Source organism: Micrasema longulum, unplaced genomic scaffold (genome assembly GCF_059751315.1).
Source record: "Micrasema longulum isolate JH-2025_06_02 unplaced genomic scaffold, ASM5975131v1 h1tg000015l, whole genome shotgun sequence".
NCBI classification, from domain to species: Eukaryota; Metazoa; Arthropoda; class Insecta; order Trichoptera; family Brachycentridae; genus Micrasema; species Micrasema longulum.
The window spans coordinates 127,501-145,210 of NW_028277223.1; the positions used below are offsets into that span (position 1 = coordinate 127,501).

General features: G+C 32.0%; 1 protein-coding gene across 1 annotated transcript in view; it reads right to left on the bottom strand.

The window, feature by feature from the left end:
• LOC148285652 (cell adhesion molecule Dscam2-like) overlaps window positions 1-17,710 on the bottom strand; it is a gene marked incomplete at its 3' end in the record, with an annotated part of 138,518 nt that overhangs the window by 118,506 nt on the left and 2,302 nt on the right. Inside the window, exon 2 of the mRNA XM_088240513.1 lies at window positions 15,947-16,074. Coding sequence (XP_088096639.1) covers window positions 15,947-15,992 — 46 coding nt within the window. The remainder of the gene's footprint in view (window positions 1-15,946; window positions 16,075-17,710) is intronic.

The following is a 17,710-nucleotide window of genomic DNA, read 5'->3' on the forward strand; positions in this document are numbered from 1 at the left end:
AAAGAAACTTTATTATTCGAGTAAAAAACTCTTAAGACGCCTAAATAGGTTTGTTCGTCATATATCCATCTCATTCTAACTCACTCAAAACCATATTTCTTTCTCGTACGACATGAATGAATTTATGAAACAAATTAGCTCCAGCATTAAGCCACAGTGTTGCCATATATGAAGCAAAGTGTAGTCGAATGTAATAAATAATCCATCCAGAGATCACTTTCTAAGCAGAGAAAAATTAAAATACTACCCCAGGGCGAGTAAAATATTGCAGTGTTAAACCTAAATCTGTACCTATAAGACAAATATTTCACTTGATCCTGCAAGGAATCGATCAAGGTAGTAGTCAAATGTACGACCCGCTTTACTACTAGGATGATTTATCCCTAATCAATTTTCATTTTCAAGATTTTCACTTAAGTAGCCATCGAGTCCAAAACACTCTTCCGGGGTTCTGGTTCCATTTCGCACTCATAACTGCATTCTTAATTCGCTTAACATGAAAAAAAGTTTATAACTTAGTCTAGCCTTGCAGACACAAACACGAATTGAACGTAGTTATGCAGAAAGCAGGAAGCCAACAATTTTGAAGAAATGAAATCTTGGTGTTATAAGGTGCAGTAAGGTCAATTCATCTTCCTTTTGACCTAATAAAGCTCAGTCAACAAAGAAAACTTACTGTAGGAATTTGGCAAGTCACGCGGCTAACATTTGTCAGTTGTGGATTTCGACTTAATGTAAGTTAGGCAGGCCGCACAAATGAGTGTCAGGGGCCTTGAGTTTGACATGGTTGCTGTACTGTTTCGGAAAGTACAGATCTTTCCATCTACAGGTGTAGTTAACAACTGGAAATAACAATAGTAATTGAAAACAATGGATGTTGCAGCAAAACTAAGGGTTCCTACTGTAGAAGCTTGCAAAATCATATCCCTTCTCAACCCTGGTTTAAGTCTGCAAAATTGTCTAAAAGATTAGTATCGAACATTTGCAGGTTAAGAATGGGACATTACTACGCTTACAGTCACTTGTTTGAAATTAACGTAGTTCAGAGTCCATGGTGTGAGTGTGGCCAAGACTTGGAAACGCCTGACCACATACTTTTTGGCTGCCCAATAACGGAAGGACATAAGAATTATTTTAAGATTACAAACATAAATTTTCCCGTAAATGTCACTTCTCTCCTATCCTCACTTACCCCCGAAGTGATTATAGAGTGAAAATAGAGTGATGGTTATCACTAGAGCCTTTACAGGGCACTGCAGATTGAAAAAACACCTTGCTAAAATGAACTTAACCAAAACTTTTGGATGCAGGTTTTGCAGAGCAGATGAGGAAACACCTATACACATTATATGTGAATGTGATGTTTTACAACATAAAAACAGCTTCATTCTCGGGAGACCACTGGTTAAACCTGAGGATGTTAAAGAACTCGCCCCCCACCTAATAGCCCGATACTTTACATATCTGGGCATGGAGGGGGAGGGTTAGCAAAATGTAAACTCTCGCTTTCTGCCCTGTAGCCAGGCTCATTATAGACCTGGGCTTGGAGGGTGAGAACTATTCACGGTACCCGTCGCAGTATATTTTTACAGGTCGCAGTGACGTCGTGACACAGCACTGATCCATACCACTAAGAATAAGGTCAATTCATACAAAAATTTGTCATAATAACATTCTGAAAACCGTGTCGATCACAAAAACGGTATTTTTCAATTTGCACGAAACACTTACAGCACTAGAAAAAATTTAAGGTATAGATGCTGGTGGAAAGATTAATACCTCCAAAAATCTAGTTCTCTTAAAAAGTTTAAGTGGTTAATGAAAAAATAGTTTTACTTTATTTATTCATAAATAAAAAAACACCGGTTATAAAAAAAAAACATAAGCAGCTCCCAAGAGAGTTAAATTCAGTCCCTGTCTACAAAAAAATGTACAAACTCAACATATTGTTGATAAATCCACCGGGTCCATGAAGAAGTAAAGAATTTGAAATAAATCAAATTTTCAGACGTTGCCTAGTATGTAAGTTAAATAATTCAATTTGATAAATATCACCCGCATAAATAAAGGTTTCAGCTCTTTAACTTCACAAACATCAACCGATGAAAGAATTTATGGAATATACATAGATGTTCAGAAATGGGTAGAATGGTGAATGTAACACAGTGTGTAAAGCGGCCACATAAACTAGCCAATAACAAGTCATAAGCCTTATAGATGCCTAGACTTATATATTACCTTCTCTTAAATGTTCTTCATCTCTGTTATGGTATGTAAAAAACATGTACTGTCTCCAAAGTTTGAATGAGTTATTTTTCAATATTAGATCTGGCTGTTATCTGCAAAATGCACATTTTTGGTTGTGTGGTCAGTCAGACTTGAAAGTGTCCAACGGCTTAAAGGATTTACGATACAAATATTGATGGATATAGAACATGCGAAAGGTTGATAAAGACACAACCAACTCTTAGTGCAAACTCTCAAACTTCTTAAACAGCTTACCTTGCTAACTATGTCGTGAGAGTGATTAAACCAGTTGTTGGTCCAACAAACATTATTTAAATACATGTCATCCTGTTATTTAATATAATAATCTATACATCTATAAATGAATGCACGAAAGTTTGTCCTTTATTGACTCGATAACTACCAAACCGATTGACATGCGTTTTTTTGCAAAATAATCCTATTTACGTGACTTGGGTTTGTAAATAATAATATTTTTAATGTGTTCATAACAAAAAAAAAGAAGGAGCAAATATGTGTTTTTCATCGAACTTTTAGGGTTAGATTCGACTAAATTGCATACATTGAAAAATTCGGAGGATGTTGTTTTTTTGAATGTTTAAAATAATCTGTATTTTAACGTTTGCAGATATAAATTATTTTTAATGGATACGAAATTGATTAATTACCTTACAATTTCGTAATTTCTGCATATAAGCTTATTTTTAATGGATGTTAAGTAATGCTTTAATAATAAATTTTAATTGACATTTGATACATCTTTGAAAAACGGATTCTTTTACAAAATGGTAGCTCAGAGCTTAACATTTGTAAAAATAATTCTTTGATTAAAGATTAAATATTTGATGTTTTGGAATTCAACCATAAACAAGTACCTAGGTACCAAATAAAATTAATATTTTTTTGTTTTAGAAATCAACCATAAACAAGTATCTAGGTACCTACCGATTTATGAAAAATCTTTTTTCCTTTATCCGGAGAGTTTTTGCACGCTTTCATGACGCAGTCATTTTTCTTTTCTTTTGGTTTCGAATTAAATGTCAAGGTCACGTCAAAACCCAACTGGTTGTTAAAGAATGACTAAATTCGTATTTAACATGAGTTGAGTGTCATAATTTAAGAATGTTCAGAGTAAAACGCGGTCGGCCAATAACATGGAGAGATAAAACGAAAAACTAACCCTTATTACAAATACAAAAATAGCTAAAAAAAAAACGTCCAAAATAAATAACGCGTATCCTTACTTACAAAAAACATTTATTTAACCAACTAATAGCAGGCGAGCCAACGTTTAGGCAGGACAACGTCTGTCAGGTCCACTCGTTGTTTTATAAAGAATGTTTTTTTTTAACTTTATATTTATTGGAAAAAAATCTTGACAAAATAAGTATTAAAAAATCAAATGGTTGGTACGCACATAATTAATAATAACGTTTCTACCTCTCTAATAGCGTGAAAACTCGTGTTTAGAGAGTAAAATATATTAAAATAATATAAGAAGAACGATTTAAATGTATTTAATTGAAAGTAAATTGATAAATTTAATAAAGATTTATGTATATTTAAGTTGTTAGAAATGTCACTTTGTACCAATAACTCATTGTTTTTGGAGACGTCCGAAGAATATACTAAAAATATTATTTTATCTGAGATAAATTATCATGTTAAATTTCTGAGATGCTAGAAGAACGTTGTGTAACATGGGTAGTAAATCGTTTTCTGATATTGCCACCACGGTTGCATCGTCTGCGTAGCATGTGATGTTAATGACATTACCTTCCTTAGTTCTAGATTCACCACTCCCTCCATTTTTAAAGCGTTTTTATTTATTTATCTTGTTTGAGTAAGAAAAGTTTTTTTCGTTTATATATTGTTGTGATGTATTTAGTTACGAAATAACTAACTAGAAGTATTTCTTTGTTGTTCTGAATATGTTTTTTTTTTAATGTAAATATTATTTAAGTCACGAATTGAGGTTGTAGTAACTCCCGGGAGAGTATTCAATTGTTTTTTTTAATTTGTAAAATACTTTTATACTATAAAAGTTAAAACAAAATTTTTATAAGTTGTTTATCAGAAAAAAAACTGTTAAAAATAGTTAATGCTACTCAAAACGTATGTTACAAAAATATTATCAACAAGTAAAAACAATGACGGATAATTAATTTACAATCTACAAAATGGAATCATCTTAAGTGATTTTTCCTTCTTTGTATTCAAGTGAAAGCTTATTTTCCCTTTCGCTCTAATTAAATACCTATTTCATTAAAATTTATATGGCATTAAAATACTGGAATCTCATTTATTTAACTACCCTTTGTGACGTGTTCAATTCAATTTGATTTAAATTACTCTGTAAATGACTTTGTATTTTAAATTATGCTTCATTCGAAATTCCATTAAAAACCTACTAATTCACAAAAGCTTTTCTACTAGCTTTCTTCAGTTTTATAAAGAGAGAATAAATAAGATATGTGATGTTTGAAAAAACAGGGGGTTAATTATTTGTTATAAATATTTTTCGCATTACATAAAAAAGCATTCTAGATTTGTGAATACTAGTACCTACACATTTACTTTATATGTAAATTTATCTTACATATTATGTAAAAAGTAATGAAGAAGACATAAGAAACGTCTTTTGTAAAAATCAAAGGAAATTTACCAAAAAAAACTTTTTTAATTTTCTATGCTCATTATTGAACTGAAATTTGTATTGAAACGAAAAAAATTACTTCAAATGTTACAAAATAATTGTTTAAATCCATTTACTGACTTTTCTATGTTTTTCAGTTTCAAGGCTTACCCGTCTCTTCGTCAGAAGACAAATTAAGCTGTTAAATGATTCAAATAATGTACCAAAAAACAAACAAAATAACAAAGTAAAATGCAAATCCCAGTACACACATTCACTGTATAGTGGGATTTGCATGTTAGTTAAATTGGTGTCCTGACAAACAGACGGGTACATCTCGAAACCCTTTAGGCATATAAGCTCTTTGCTTTTAAATTAAAGTCCTACATACGAGGGGCGTTCAATATATTCTCAGTGTTGATATGAAGGAGTGCAACTATGAATGAATAGTTTATTACCTCGTTTTATTACACTCATTAATAGTATAAGTACCGAGTTTCATAACAAACAGATCATTAAACATTAAGTAGTTGTCCCCGAAACACGAGGAAAATGAGTCATTTTGCAAAGTTAAACAAATTTGAGTAACGTGCCGTTATAAAATTCCTCACCAAACAAAGAAAAAATCAGAAAACCATCCTTAAAGAGATGTCAAAAGTTTACAGGGAATTTTTTTCTTCATTATCAATAGTTCAAAAGTAGGCCAGTGAATTTAAGAGGGGCAGAGACAGCATAGAAGACGACGAGCGATCCGGTCGGCCAATCGAGGCCAGTAATGAAGAAAATGTGGAGAAAATAGTAAATTTCATATTGAAGGATGCCAGAATGAAGGTGAAAAGGATAGCCGAGATTACTATCGTATTCTTTGGTACCATTTTTTCTATTTTACACGACCGCCTACACATGTTAAAGTGAGTGCAAGATGGGTGCCGAGATTCCTAACGCCACTCCAAAATTCTCACCGCGTACAAAGCTGCAAAGGGTTTTTGGGGCTCTGTGGTGAAAATTCTAAAGAAACTATGGTCAAAATTGTTATCGGGGATGAAACCTGAGTTTATTGCTATGATCCTGATAGTAAGCAGAAATTCATGCAGCGGCACCGAAAAGGTACAAAGCACCCAAAGGAGCTCAATGTGACACAATGCGCAGGGAAGGTCATAGCTACAGTTTTCTGGGATTCCCAGGGAATTTTGCTGATAGATTACAAGAAAAAGGGCATCAATATCACTGAAAAATACTCTAGCATTTTTATGAATAAAAGGAGGCAATCAATGAGAAAAGGGGGAGCGAAATTGACCAGAGGGGTCCATCTTTTCCACGACAATGCACCGGTGCACAAGGCCCAAGTTGCAAAGGCCACAGTTCGTGAATATAGTTTCGCAGAAATCAATCACCCACCGTATAGTTCAGACCTGGCACCAAGTGATTTTTATCTGTTTTCAAATCTAAAGAAAGACAATCGTAGCAAATGACTTGACGACGATGACTCGTTAAAAGCAGCGAATTATGAGCATTTTGATAGCAACAATTGAAATGTTATTAAAATATTTATTGTGTATGCAGACAATTGGTAGAATCCTTATTTAATTTGGCAATGTATCCAAAATAAAACAAGTTTATTGGATTATAATTCTACATTATTTTTTACAAAATTTACAAAGGGTATATTGTGACGCGTTTCGTCTTGTTAGGACATTTTCAAACAAACTAACTTCTTTATATAGTTAGTTTGTTTGAAAATTTTATAACAAGACGAAACGCGTCACAATCCCTTGTATATTTAAAAAAAAAAAGTAGAATCATAATCCAATAAACTCGTTTTATTTTGGATACAAAACCAAATTAAAATGTTATTAAAAGTTTACATTAGTTCTTAAGATGTGATGAACTAACTTAATAAAGCATAAATAAATAAACCGAAATCATATTTTTTTGAGGATTTAAATAAATAAATTGCCAGAAGTAAGAAATGCATAGATATTAAGGGTAACTATATAAAGAAATAAAAAAACAATTTTTAACTTAAGTCTTTTCCTTCATACCCATACCGAGAATATATTGAACGCAACTAGTATTTGGTTTATATTTTCGCTACAGTAATTTTGGTGAGAATTTTTTACGTTTTTACTCACGCAAAGAATAACCGCTTTACTCATTTGTTCAGTTCTTTACCGTCGTTTTTTTATTGAACAACTTAGAATTTATAACTTTATCTCCATTTAATCTCTATTATTTCATTACTGCATCTTATATAAACCATCATCAGAAAATCTCAATTATAATTATATATTAAATAAGTAGTCAAGTTGATTAGTCTTAAAAACACGCTAACCACTAAAAGGCCTAATGGAAATAATTTTTTATTAAATTTCCATTATGGGTTTGACTTTGATTCCAGAAAATTGTTTTGTGAACTATCGACCACAAACGAGCTAGAATATTTATAATTTTCATGGCAAATTTTGCATTCGAGTATTTCGAACTCAAACATATGTAATTTGCATAATTTTCACAATACCGACACATTATCTACTCCTGATTTTTCGTATCTCCCTTGAACCGGGAACTGGAGAGGAAACTATGTATGTATGTAGGTCAGAGGGGAAACGCTCGTATTAATTAACAAACTAGTGTTCGGGGTGCAAACAGTAGCGAATGTTTGGATAATCTAATTAGATCGTTTCACATAATTTCCAATTCATCGTGTCATAAATGACGTTCCACCAATGCAACTGCTTTCCAATCATAAATTCCAAATCGTTTGTTTAATATTCAATGGGAAATAATGACATCATTTTATGAAATAATGTAGATCATTTTTATTTTTAAGGGTAGTTACTATATTTCTACACAGTCCAAGTTTATTAAAAATACAATTTTACTTGTTATTTATATAACCAGAATGCTGGATAGCAATTGCAAACGCTATCTTCATAGTTACATGTTGAAACGGTAAAAAAGAAAAACCGATATTCATAAACGAAAATGTGTACATATGTATGAAAATTTAAGTATCTTGGTTAGTCATCTGTAATTCAACATGTTTAAAAAAAATTGTGAATGTATTATATTTTTCAAACAGAAAGCCTTATTTTACTCTGTAGATAAAATTGAAGATAAATGTTACCATTTCATTGGAATACAGGCCTATGGCCTTATAAGTAAAGTTAAGTTTTACTTTCGTACATTAATGTTGATTTTACTTTATACCGTCTCGCTATGGTACCGGTGAAGAAAGCATTTATAATCGCAACCCTGATGTGTTTTCACGATGGCGATGGCTAGTCTGTTGTAAAAATCTTGAAAAAAACATTTAATCGGCGATAAATGCTCGGCTGAACTTAATAGTGAGCGCATTTGTTTACCATGTTTAAGGTCCCCGTTTGATTTTTAATACGGTTTTGGTTTTAGAAAATATTTATTTAAATGCGGTTATTGATGTAGATCATGGTTTTCAGACTAATATCTGCAGCGCAAGACTGATCGATAACTGACCACGAGAACATGACTTGTAAAGTAGGCAAGCGTGGTTAAGGTTATCGGGAGGCAATCGCAGTAAATGACCTGGTCAGCTGTGTTTCATCCGCTTGATGATAGTTGCTGCCGGGAATCACTTCATATGTTGTCTTTTATCAATACTTCCTACAAACATGTTGCAATAGAGATGAAGACCATTTTAGAGAAGGGAATATAGACGACTATAATTTTTTTATTTTATTTTTTGCACCACAACAGGCCAGGAGGCCCAATTACAGTAGTGAATTACATCACAGAACACCCAGGCTTGAGAAAAATCACATTTAATTTTTGTGTTCTCACCGGGAATCGAACCCGGAACCTCCCGTCTGTCAGTCAAGCGTCTTGACCACTACACCACGGAGGCCGCCTAATAAGACTGAGAAGTCCGAAAATTAAAAGTATTTTGTAAAAAGACTTCCATATTCTTTTATGAAAAATATTCTCCATCTCAGTTGTAATATGTTTATATTAACCGCTTCCTAGAGCAGTGGTCGGCAAACTCATTACTCAAAAGAGCCAAAGATCAGCAGTTAAACAATTAAGATTTCCTTTGAGAGCCAAATTCTTTTATGGTTTAAACTGTTTCTTCTGTAATGCCAACGTATCTTAATAATAAAATACGTGAATAAGCAGCAGAAAATATGAGTACTTGCTCTCCATTTCAAATAGAAATAAAAAGTTTTAGCTTAAATTGTGATGACAATATTGATCATTAAAATATTTCTTCTGGAAATGTCTACGCACAAAGAGGTTCTTATTGAAGTATCTCATGATTGATTTTTGACTTTAAAATAAAAAAACAAAAGCATTTGGCCCCATCTGCATCAATGAATCAATTTTATCGAGTTAAATATGATATTTTTTCATGCATGTAATGACAGTGGTTGCAATATTTTTGCATCGTGCTTGAACTTTCAGTAGCAATAATCCTTAAAGTTCTTTTTTAGAACCGGTTGACGAACTAAATCAAATGAAGGTGAAGCTTGCGCTGTGTGAGCCACGGTCAAGTGGCTAAAGAGCCGCATGTGGCTCGCGAGCCGCAGTTTACCGACCTCTTAGAGAATTGAGACCAGTCCTTGTCTACGAAAATGTATACAAACTCAAAACATTGTTGATAAATCTACCTGGTCCAAAAAGAAGTATAAAAATAATAATAATAAAACTATTTTCAGGCGTTGCTTATTATGTAGAGGAAATAAATTAATTAGATGAATCTCACCGGCAACAATAAAGGTTTCAGGTCTTTTACTTCACGAACGTCAACAGATGGAAGAATTGAAGGACAGATGTTAAAATAAAGGTAGAATAGTGTGTAAAGTAGCAACTAAAACTAGCCAATGACAGGTCATAATCCCTGTGGATGCCTAGACTTCTATATCCCTTCTCTTAAATGTTCTACATCTCTGTTGTTATATGTTTATATAATCAGCTCACTAGGGAGCTGAATTCAGTCCTTGTCTACAAAAATTTGGACATAATCAAATCATCGTTAACTCCTTACATAATCAAACGGCCAGTCCCTGAATTATTCTGTGTCACGTATTTTTAAAATACAATATTTTTTTCGTTGGGCCCTAGTAAGATGCCACAACTAGTAACCGTAGAGGCGAAGGCACTATTTGGTCATTATCGAGTAAACATTTGATTTCCAGATTGCCTTCATACTTTCGAATGTGGCATCTGGTAAATACTTACAAATTTTAAGACCGCTAAGAAAACTAAAATCAAAACACGTCAATCTTACTAAATATCTAGAGTGTGGAATCCAAAATTGTCTACAAATCTTTGAACATACTATTCTAATATTTTAAAAAGTATCTTTAGAGGTGGTGTTCTAAACAAAACCATATCTTCCTATCTGTCCTTCCTATTTCCTAGCACACTCCATGTAACAATAATACTACGCGTGAGTGCCGGTAACAACATTAAAAATCAGTACAAAATCTAACATTAATAAGTGAAGTGTTTTACTAATATTACCACAAGCGAGCTGTGCTTGTGTCATTTTACACCACCAGATCCATCCAGACAAGCTGTGCCAGCGTTTTCCAACCGCTAGCTTCACCAGAGTTCCAGCATTCGTCACGCCTCATCCATCAGCAGTTTAGTGTAGTTGCGCAACTTTCCTAACAATACAATACACTCTTAATTTTCCTCCTCCTAGGACGAGGTATTTTTCATACCTCGTCCACTCCTCAACACGTGGCCTAGTAGGTGAAATAATTCAGCCAGCACAGTTTCTAAAGTGATCACTAAAACCAGCAAAAAGTACATCACGAGCCGTTTAACTTTTTTTTTGCCGCTAGATATTGCTATGGCGTGGCAGTTTCCAACAGGCAGCCAAATTTTTGGAAATATTTAGAACCTATCATTGAAACCGCTGTCGTGTCGATAGATTTAATAATTCCTCACGTCCTAGTATTTCATTTAGCATCTAACATATATATCCTAGTGCGCATACTCTAAAATCGTGTCGCATACTTGATCTCGACGCGTAAAGCACGTACAAAGACATGCGTTCTTATGCCCTATTTTTGTATTGCCGGCCTTTCAAGCTCGAAAACGGAGAGCGCGTTAACGCGCTAATGGCACTTTTCCGGTTAAACGTCTAGACTTCAATATTCACTTCTAAGAAAATGCTTATCTGTTGCAATAATTGTCAAAAATAAAATAGCTTTTAACCAAGTTATATGTTTTTCATAAAATTCAGTGATGTATAATAAATAGACTCGTTATTCCTACACTAGCAACATCAAGAAAGCAAATATTGCAGTGTTCTCTAAAGTTAAAATAAAAAATATAGCAAATCACTCATATCATTTGTGTAAGTAAGAGATATGCGTATTTTCTCAGTTCACATTTTTTATATCTATATCCATGGTAAATTGTTACCATAGAGATATGACACTAGCTGAACTGTGTAAAAATATATTTAACATTACCAATTATCTGTTTATTTGCAAATAATTTACGAATGAAAACGACATATTTGTTTTGTTTTTTAGAGTTGCAGTGAAATTTATGCACTTTTTTTTGCACACACGATGGTATATTTAATCTGAAGAAATTTTCCACGTTACGTCATTTTTGATCACAATGAAAGTTTGAGAATAAAAGTACGGAATGCGATTAATAACGGATTGAAACACCATTTTTTTGCACTTGCAATGTGTACATTTAAAAAAAAAACGCATATCATTGAAGTTAATCTAATTATTCAACAGTTGATAGATTATTTTTTTTACTACGATTCATAGAACCGTCTAATCAATTTTCCAACCCATATCAATAGTATACTGGACCGACAAGTTTTGCGCTTAACGCTGTATCAAATTAGCATATTGGGCATCCGTAAGCCCTTTGACCAAGGCTACTGAAACTTGTTAGGCAGGGTGTACCTTCTTACATAAGACTGCATTAGATCAACTATTACACTTTATATGACGTCATCGATAAATAAGCATATTAATTTTATGGCGTAAATTATTTTCTATCGTTCCTATCTAGAAAACGACAACGAATCCGTTGTTTTGAGGGATAGGAAATTAAAAAAAAAGTGCAATATTAAGTAATAACAGTGAGTTTAACATGTTTAAAAATTGGATGGTTAAGTTATGTCGTTTTTTGCAATGACGTTAAATCGGAAAGTTATCTTATAAGCGCGAATTTAATAGCATTTCAACTTGTAGGTTTGTGCCTTTCTTGTCTTCAATATCTAATGGTTTTTCATCACGATCATATTGACGCTACGGAAAAAAATAACGTTTTGTCTGAAAAAATGAAACTTTTAAACCGCTTAAAACTGATACAATTTTCAAATAAACATGAATCGTGACGTAGAAGAGGCGTGGCCAATGAAATGACCGTTTTTGCGGTAATTCAAAATATAAATTTGAAAATTATTTTTTATGCTTCTAATTAATAATCAGCGAAAAATTGGATAGTATTTCAATTACTTTTATAACCTTAAAAATGTAAAAATAACTGATATTTCCCTATTGTCAATTTAAAGTGGACTTAAATTTTTTTTATTAATAAATTTCACAAAAGGTACATGTTTTTTCAAAAATTCTAAACAGATCTACTTTTATACATCAAGTAAATGTTATCACTGAAGTTAAATTTAAAATATTTAAATGAAGAGATTTTTTTTCCTTTATCCTTTCATCATACAGCTATCTCTTCTTGTCATTAAAATTCTCAACTTTAACTATAAATTCACATTTTACTAAATTTCGAACATTTTGACATTTAAAAAAAAGGGATAAACATCAATTGAAATCTGTTATTTGTTATGCTTTTAATACTGCAAAACAGCGTTTATTCACTATTTTTAAAGTAACATATTATAACTTGAGTTACCTACAAAGTCAATAAACTTTTTGGTGGAACACAATTTTTTGGGTTTGTTTTGCAAACATATTCATTATCCTTAAAGTAATGGCTGTCGTTCCTCCAATAAATAAAAATGTATTCGTACAAAACACTTACTTTTTTCATAAAAAAGGTCAACCATATGTCCCGGGTTCGATTCCTGGTAGGTTCGATATAAAATATTTGTTTAAAATGTAATTTACCACAATATTTCACTGACGCCTGAAACATAAGACATGTCCTTCATCGCCTTTATTCTATGTTCTAGATGATCGAGATAGTATAATTTTTATTATTTTTCCAAAATTCACGGTACTTGTACCTTGAACACATATTTTTGTACATTATATTTTATTTCGCACATCAATAAAAAGAAAAACACCAAGAAAAAAAAGCTTACAAGACGCAGTGACTTATACATTTTAGGCTGCTGGTAACTGTATAATGAAAATATAATTTTGAATATATTACAACATTACAGCATTATTAGAAATATTATTATCTCTATTCATCGATATGTTTAACATGCGAAATTAATTTGAAATTTCTTGTTTCCGCAAATACCTTTGATAGAATAATAAAATAAAATCATACAAGGTACACACTGTGTGTAAATATCACAAACATTTTTTGGAGCCATTTTCCGATTTCATGACAAAAACCGTAACCAAACCCATATACAAAAGGGAAATATCACTCACTACGAATACCGATAAAAATGTTAAAAATGGATGTATTATAATTAATTGTATTTTCTTAATCAATATGGATATTGTGGAGACATAACTTTTAAAAAGAAATTATAAAAAAACGTGTCACGAGAAAAACGCGACATGATGATGATTGTGACGTCAAGATTTGTGACGATTTTCTATAAAAATTTGAAAGATTAGAAACAAAGTTCAAAATAACATGAATCGTGACGTATTAGGGGCGTAGCCGATGCAATGACCGTTTTTGCGGGCTTTTTACTCAATGTTATTCAGTATTTGTATACAACCACTTACCGAGAACGTCTTGAAACCGGCAAACATAGAAAAGTCGGTCAGTGGTTATAAACAAACATTTATTAACATTCAGTAATAAATAATACGCCTTTTAAAAATAGTTGTATAAAAAAAAAAGTTTGTAAGCGAAAATTCTTGGTAAGCCCATGGTTATTTATTATAGAAATAATATTTGAGTCATTTATAATTCCAAAAATCTGATATAACCTGTGACCAGTTTTTTCGCTATGGCTACATTAGACATTTCCATATTCTTTTTTTTATTCAAATATTTTGGTTTCTTGGTGGTGGAAAATAGTTTATTTTAATTTATTATAGAAATAAAAATTAATTGATTATTATAAATTCACTGATTTTAGTATCGCACGTCTTTTGTTTCTTTAATAAAAAATATAATACATTCGACTAAATAATATGATATAATCTCTTGTATTTACTCAGTCACATTTTGTAAAAGGGTCATCTAAATAACAGTTTTATTGAATTCCTATTATAAAATCTTGAATTATTTATCCTTACTCATTTTGAATAAATAAATTTTATATTTATCTTTAGAAATCTCATTAAATTTTATAATTATCTATAGATACAAAATATTCTTAGTTAAAAAGAAATAAAAAATTTAAGTATGAAAGAAAAACACTAGAAACAGATGAAAGTTCATATATTTTAAATAAATGTCTTGAATACACATGCCTGTATCGTTATTTGAAATTGATTAATTTCCAATCACGAAGGCCCGTTCGTAAAAAATTCACAGATTTCGAAGAACGGCTAGGGGGTAAAAGTGATGTCACAAGTAAAAAAAAGCCTAGTTTACCTATCAGGTCTATTTAAATTTGAATGTTTAGGCATTCAACCTTTGACGATGTTAAAATATTGCTAAAATGTACATATTTTTGGTTAATGTTAAATATAAAGACGATTTTGTGGGGTTCTGCAATTTCCCACGCGCAATCGTTACATGATTTTTTTTAAATGTTTTTATTTTAATAACCCATTTTTCTCAGAAGAGTATCTAATGTCGCTATAAAATTTTACCTTGCCAATATTAGCTGCATGACAGGAAAGTGAATAAAGTTGGCAAATGCAGTTATCAGCGTGATTTTTGGTTCCGAGTACACGTGGGCACGTTGCCAGATTGTAACTCTTTCGCTCTATTGTGTCAGAAATATACCCGGAGTACATAACGTAGGAAGAGGTTATATAAATGAACCTGAGAAGAGGTTGTATGAACTTCCGCTCTGTTGATACTGTCCGCAGCTGTTATTGAGCCCAAAGGAAAACTGGAGAACCATGTGGAAATAAACGAGACATCTTTATCGGCATTTTAAGTAACGTACATTTAGTTGTAGTTTTGCGAATATTTATTTTTCATTTGGAAATATAAGAGCATTTTAAATATGGCTGTGTTTTTAACGTAATTTTCTGTAGTGTTCATATAAAAATATTTGTTTGCATATGTTCAATTATACTGACAGCTCTCTAATCAACCCTCAAAATATTCACTTTATGTAAAAGCATTAGGTTATAATTTATTTTTGAACCATTAGTGGCGTGAGTAAATGCTGGCGTAAATTATTTATTATAATATTTTTTCTTAATTACATACATTAATGTTGCGATTAAATCATATTATAAATTTATTTTATACTATTAGTTGTTACTGAAGGATTTTATTTAAAAAATGATGAAGTATTTGTTTTTTCTTTGTTTAAAGATTTGAAGCCTAAAGTATTTATAATAATAATAGAAAATTTGTCCGTTCTCGAGATCCTACTGTACAATCAAATGGACCACGTTTGATCAATTTAGATTATAAAAGATATATACCATTATACAAATTACGCAATTCTACTAATAATTAATTAAGTATATTAAATACTTAGTATTTTATGGACAAAATAATTCTGATGTGAAAAAGAAAATACATTAATAAAATAAAAATATTCTTAGTTAATTAGAAATATATCCACCTTTGTTGAAACACAATTTTCGTGAATATTTAAATAAACACCCTTTGTACCTTTGTATTTGAAAGTAATTCCGAATTGATTGCCAGAATGTAAAAAGGAGGATGTTAAAAAACATCCCTCGCGCACCTCCTCCAAACGGGAGTTTTTTTGCTTGAGAATTTAATAAGACGCCGGAAGGAAGTACTTACCGTAGACAAACAGTAGCACCACCGGAAGTGCCGTCGGCGTCGCCATCTGACGGTGGCGCTGACAAGTAATTTGGTCCGCCGGACGTTAACACATCCTTCCACTGCTCCTGACAATGCCTCTTCCGGCCCTGAAAATGAAAGCCTCCTGGTAATCAAAAAGTTTTTTTTTTCTAAAACGAAAATCACATTTTATATCTAGGTACCCGTATATGGCGTCCCTGTTTTTCAGACGCTCGCCTCGTATACAGGATAACGGGTTCGATTCTCAGGAATATCACAATAATTTAAATGAATTTTGTTTTTAATCTATTAGAATTTTCTGTTAATCACTAAGTCTCTTTGGCTTGTTGTGGAGCAAAATTAAATGAAAAAAAACTATAGGGTGTAAAAGTAATAAAAAGGTTTTACCTAATAGTGCAAAAGGGTAATTAATTCGTATCAAACAATTTAGGTATCTTAATTATTTGTTTACTTAAACTAGGTTGTAAAAGATTATAAACCTTTTTTTATAGTCATTTTAATTATAACGATATTTGTACTAACATTATTTTTCTAAATGCCTCACGAGAGTTGTTGGAACGTGTGAATAAATAAAACAAATTGTTTTGGTTTTTCATAATAAAACAAATGTATAAAATAAAAATTCATTTTATTGTTCCGTTCGCTTTATCACTTCTTGTAAAGGCTGTTTTATTTTATAAGAGCATTACCAAACTTCACTTAACTAACAAAATGATAAAAAATGCAAAATGAACATAAAATACGTATTTTTAATAAATAAATTATACTGAATAGAATAAACAACGCCTAAATGATAACTATGTGTGTAAAAGATCTCTGGTTATAATTTTCAAATGGTTGATGTAAAATATTGAGATAATAATACAAACACATGGTGGCAGAACTTCGGGACGAGAACCTGACTTGGGAGGACGCAATAGGAGTTGGCAGCCGATAGAAATGCATGGAGGCTATTTGTGGATACCATATGCTCCAACTAGAGAGCGGACATGGAATGATGATGATGATGAAGATAATGTCTCCTCAAATAAAAATAACTCTAGTAACCGCCAGTGAAATTTGTACCTGCAATCATTCAAGTGAGCAAGAAAAAAGGCTTTTCGTTCTAGTTCAGGGAAAAACGGTCAAACGAAAGCATTACCAACATGTTTTTTTGATTTATTTTTAAGCTGGGACCCAATAGAAACATCAACGTTTTAATTCTGGAACGACAACGCATCTTTGTGTCTGATCGACTGATAAATAGGCCCTTAATTTTATACATTTTGACTAATAAACTTTTTTTCCTTTTACTCCATTAGACCACGCAGTTTTATCGGATCAGGTAAATTTAATGACACATTATTTGTTTTTAATATGGTTTATTCTCCTTCGTGCTTCTACGGATATTCTTATCAATCATCTGAACACATCTCGTGGTCTTGTACCTTTTTTTTATCTCTATGATTACCAAATAAAGCTTCTTGCTACTATCCGTGGCCCTGTTATAGGTTCTGTGAGATATGCAGATTTGACGTCTTTCAAAAAGAATTTTAACGCTTTTGTTATCATTTCGGCAATTTCATTATGTCCAATCAGTGTAATCCCATTCAAAGAAGAATTGAAAAATGAAGCGCATATTATGTGCTTCTGGATTAACTTCTTTCCGCACAAAAATGCTAAGGCTACCGGATTACAGAGAGCTTCTTCAGGCAGCTTTTCTTGTTCGGCAACGAGCAATTTTTTCGTGTATGTGGGCACCAC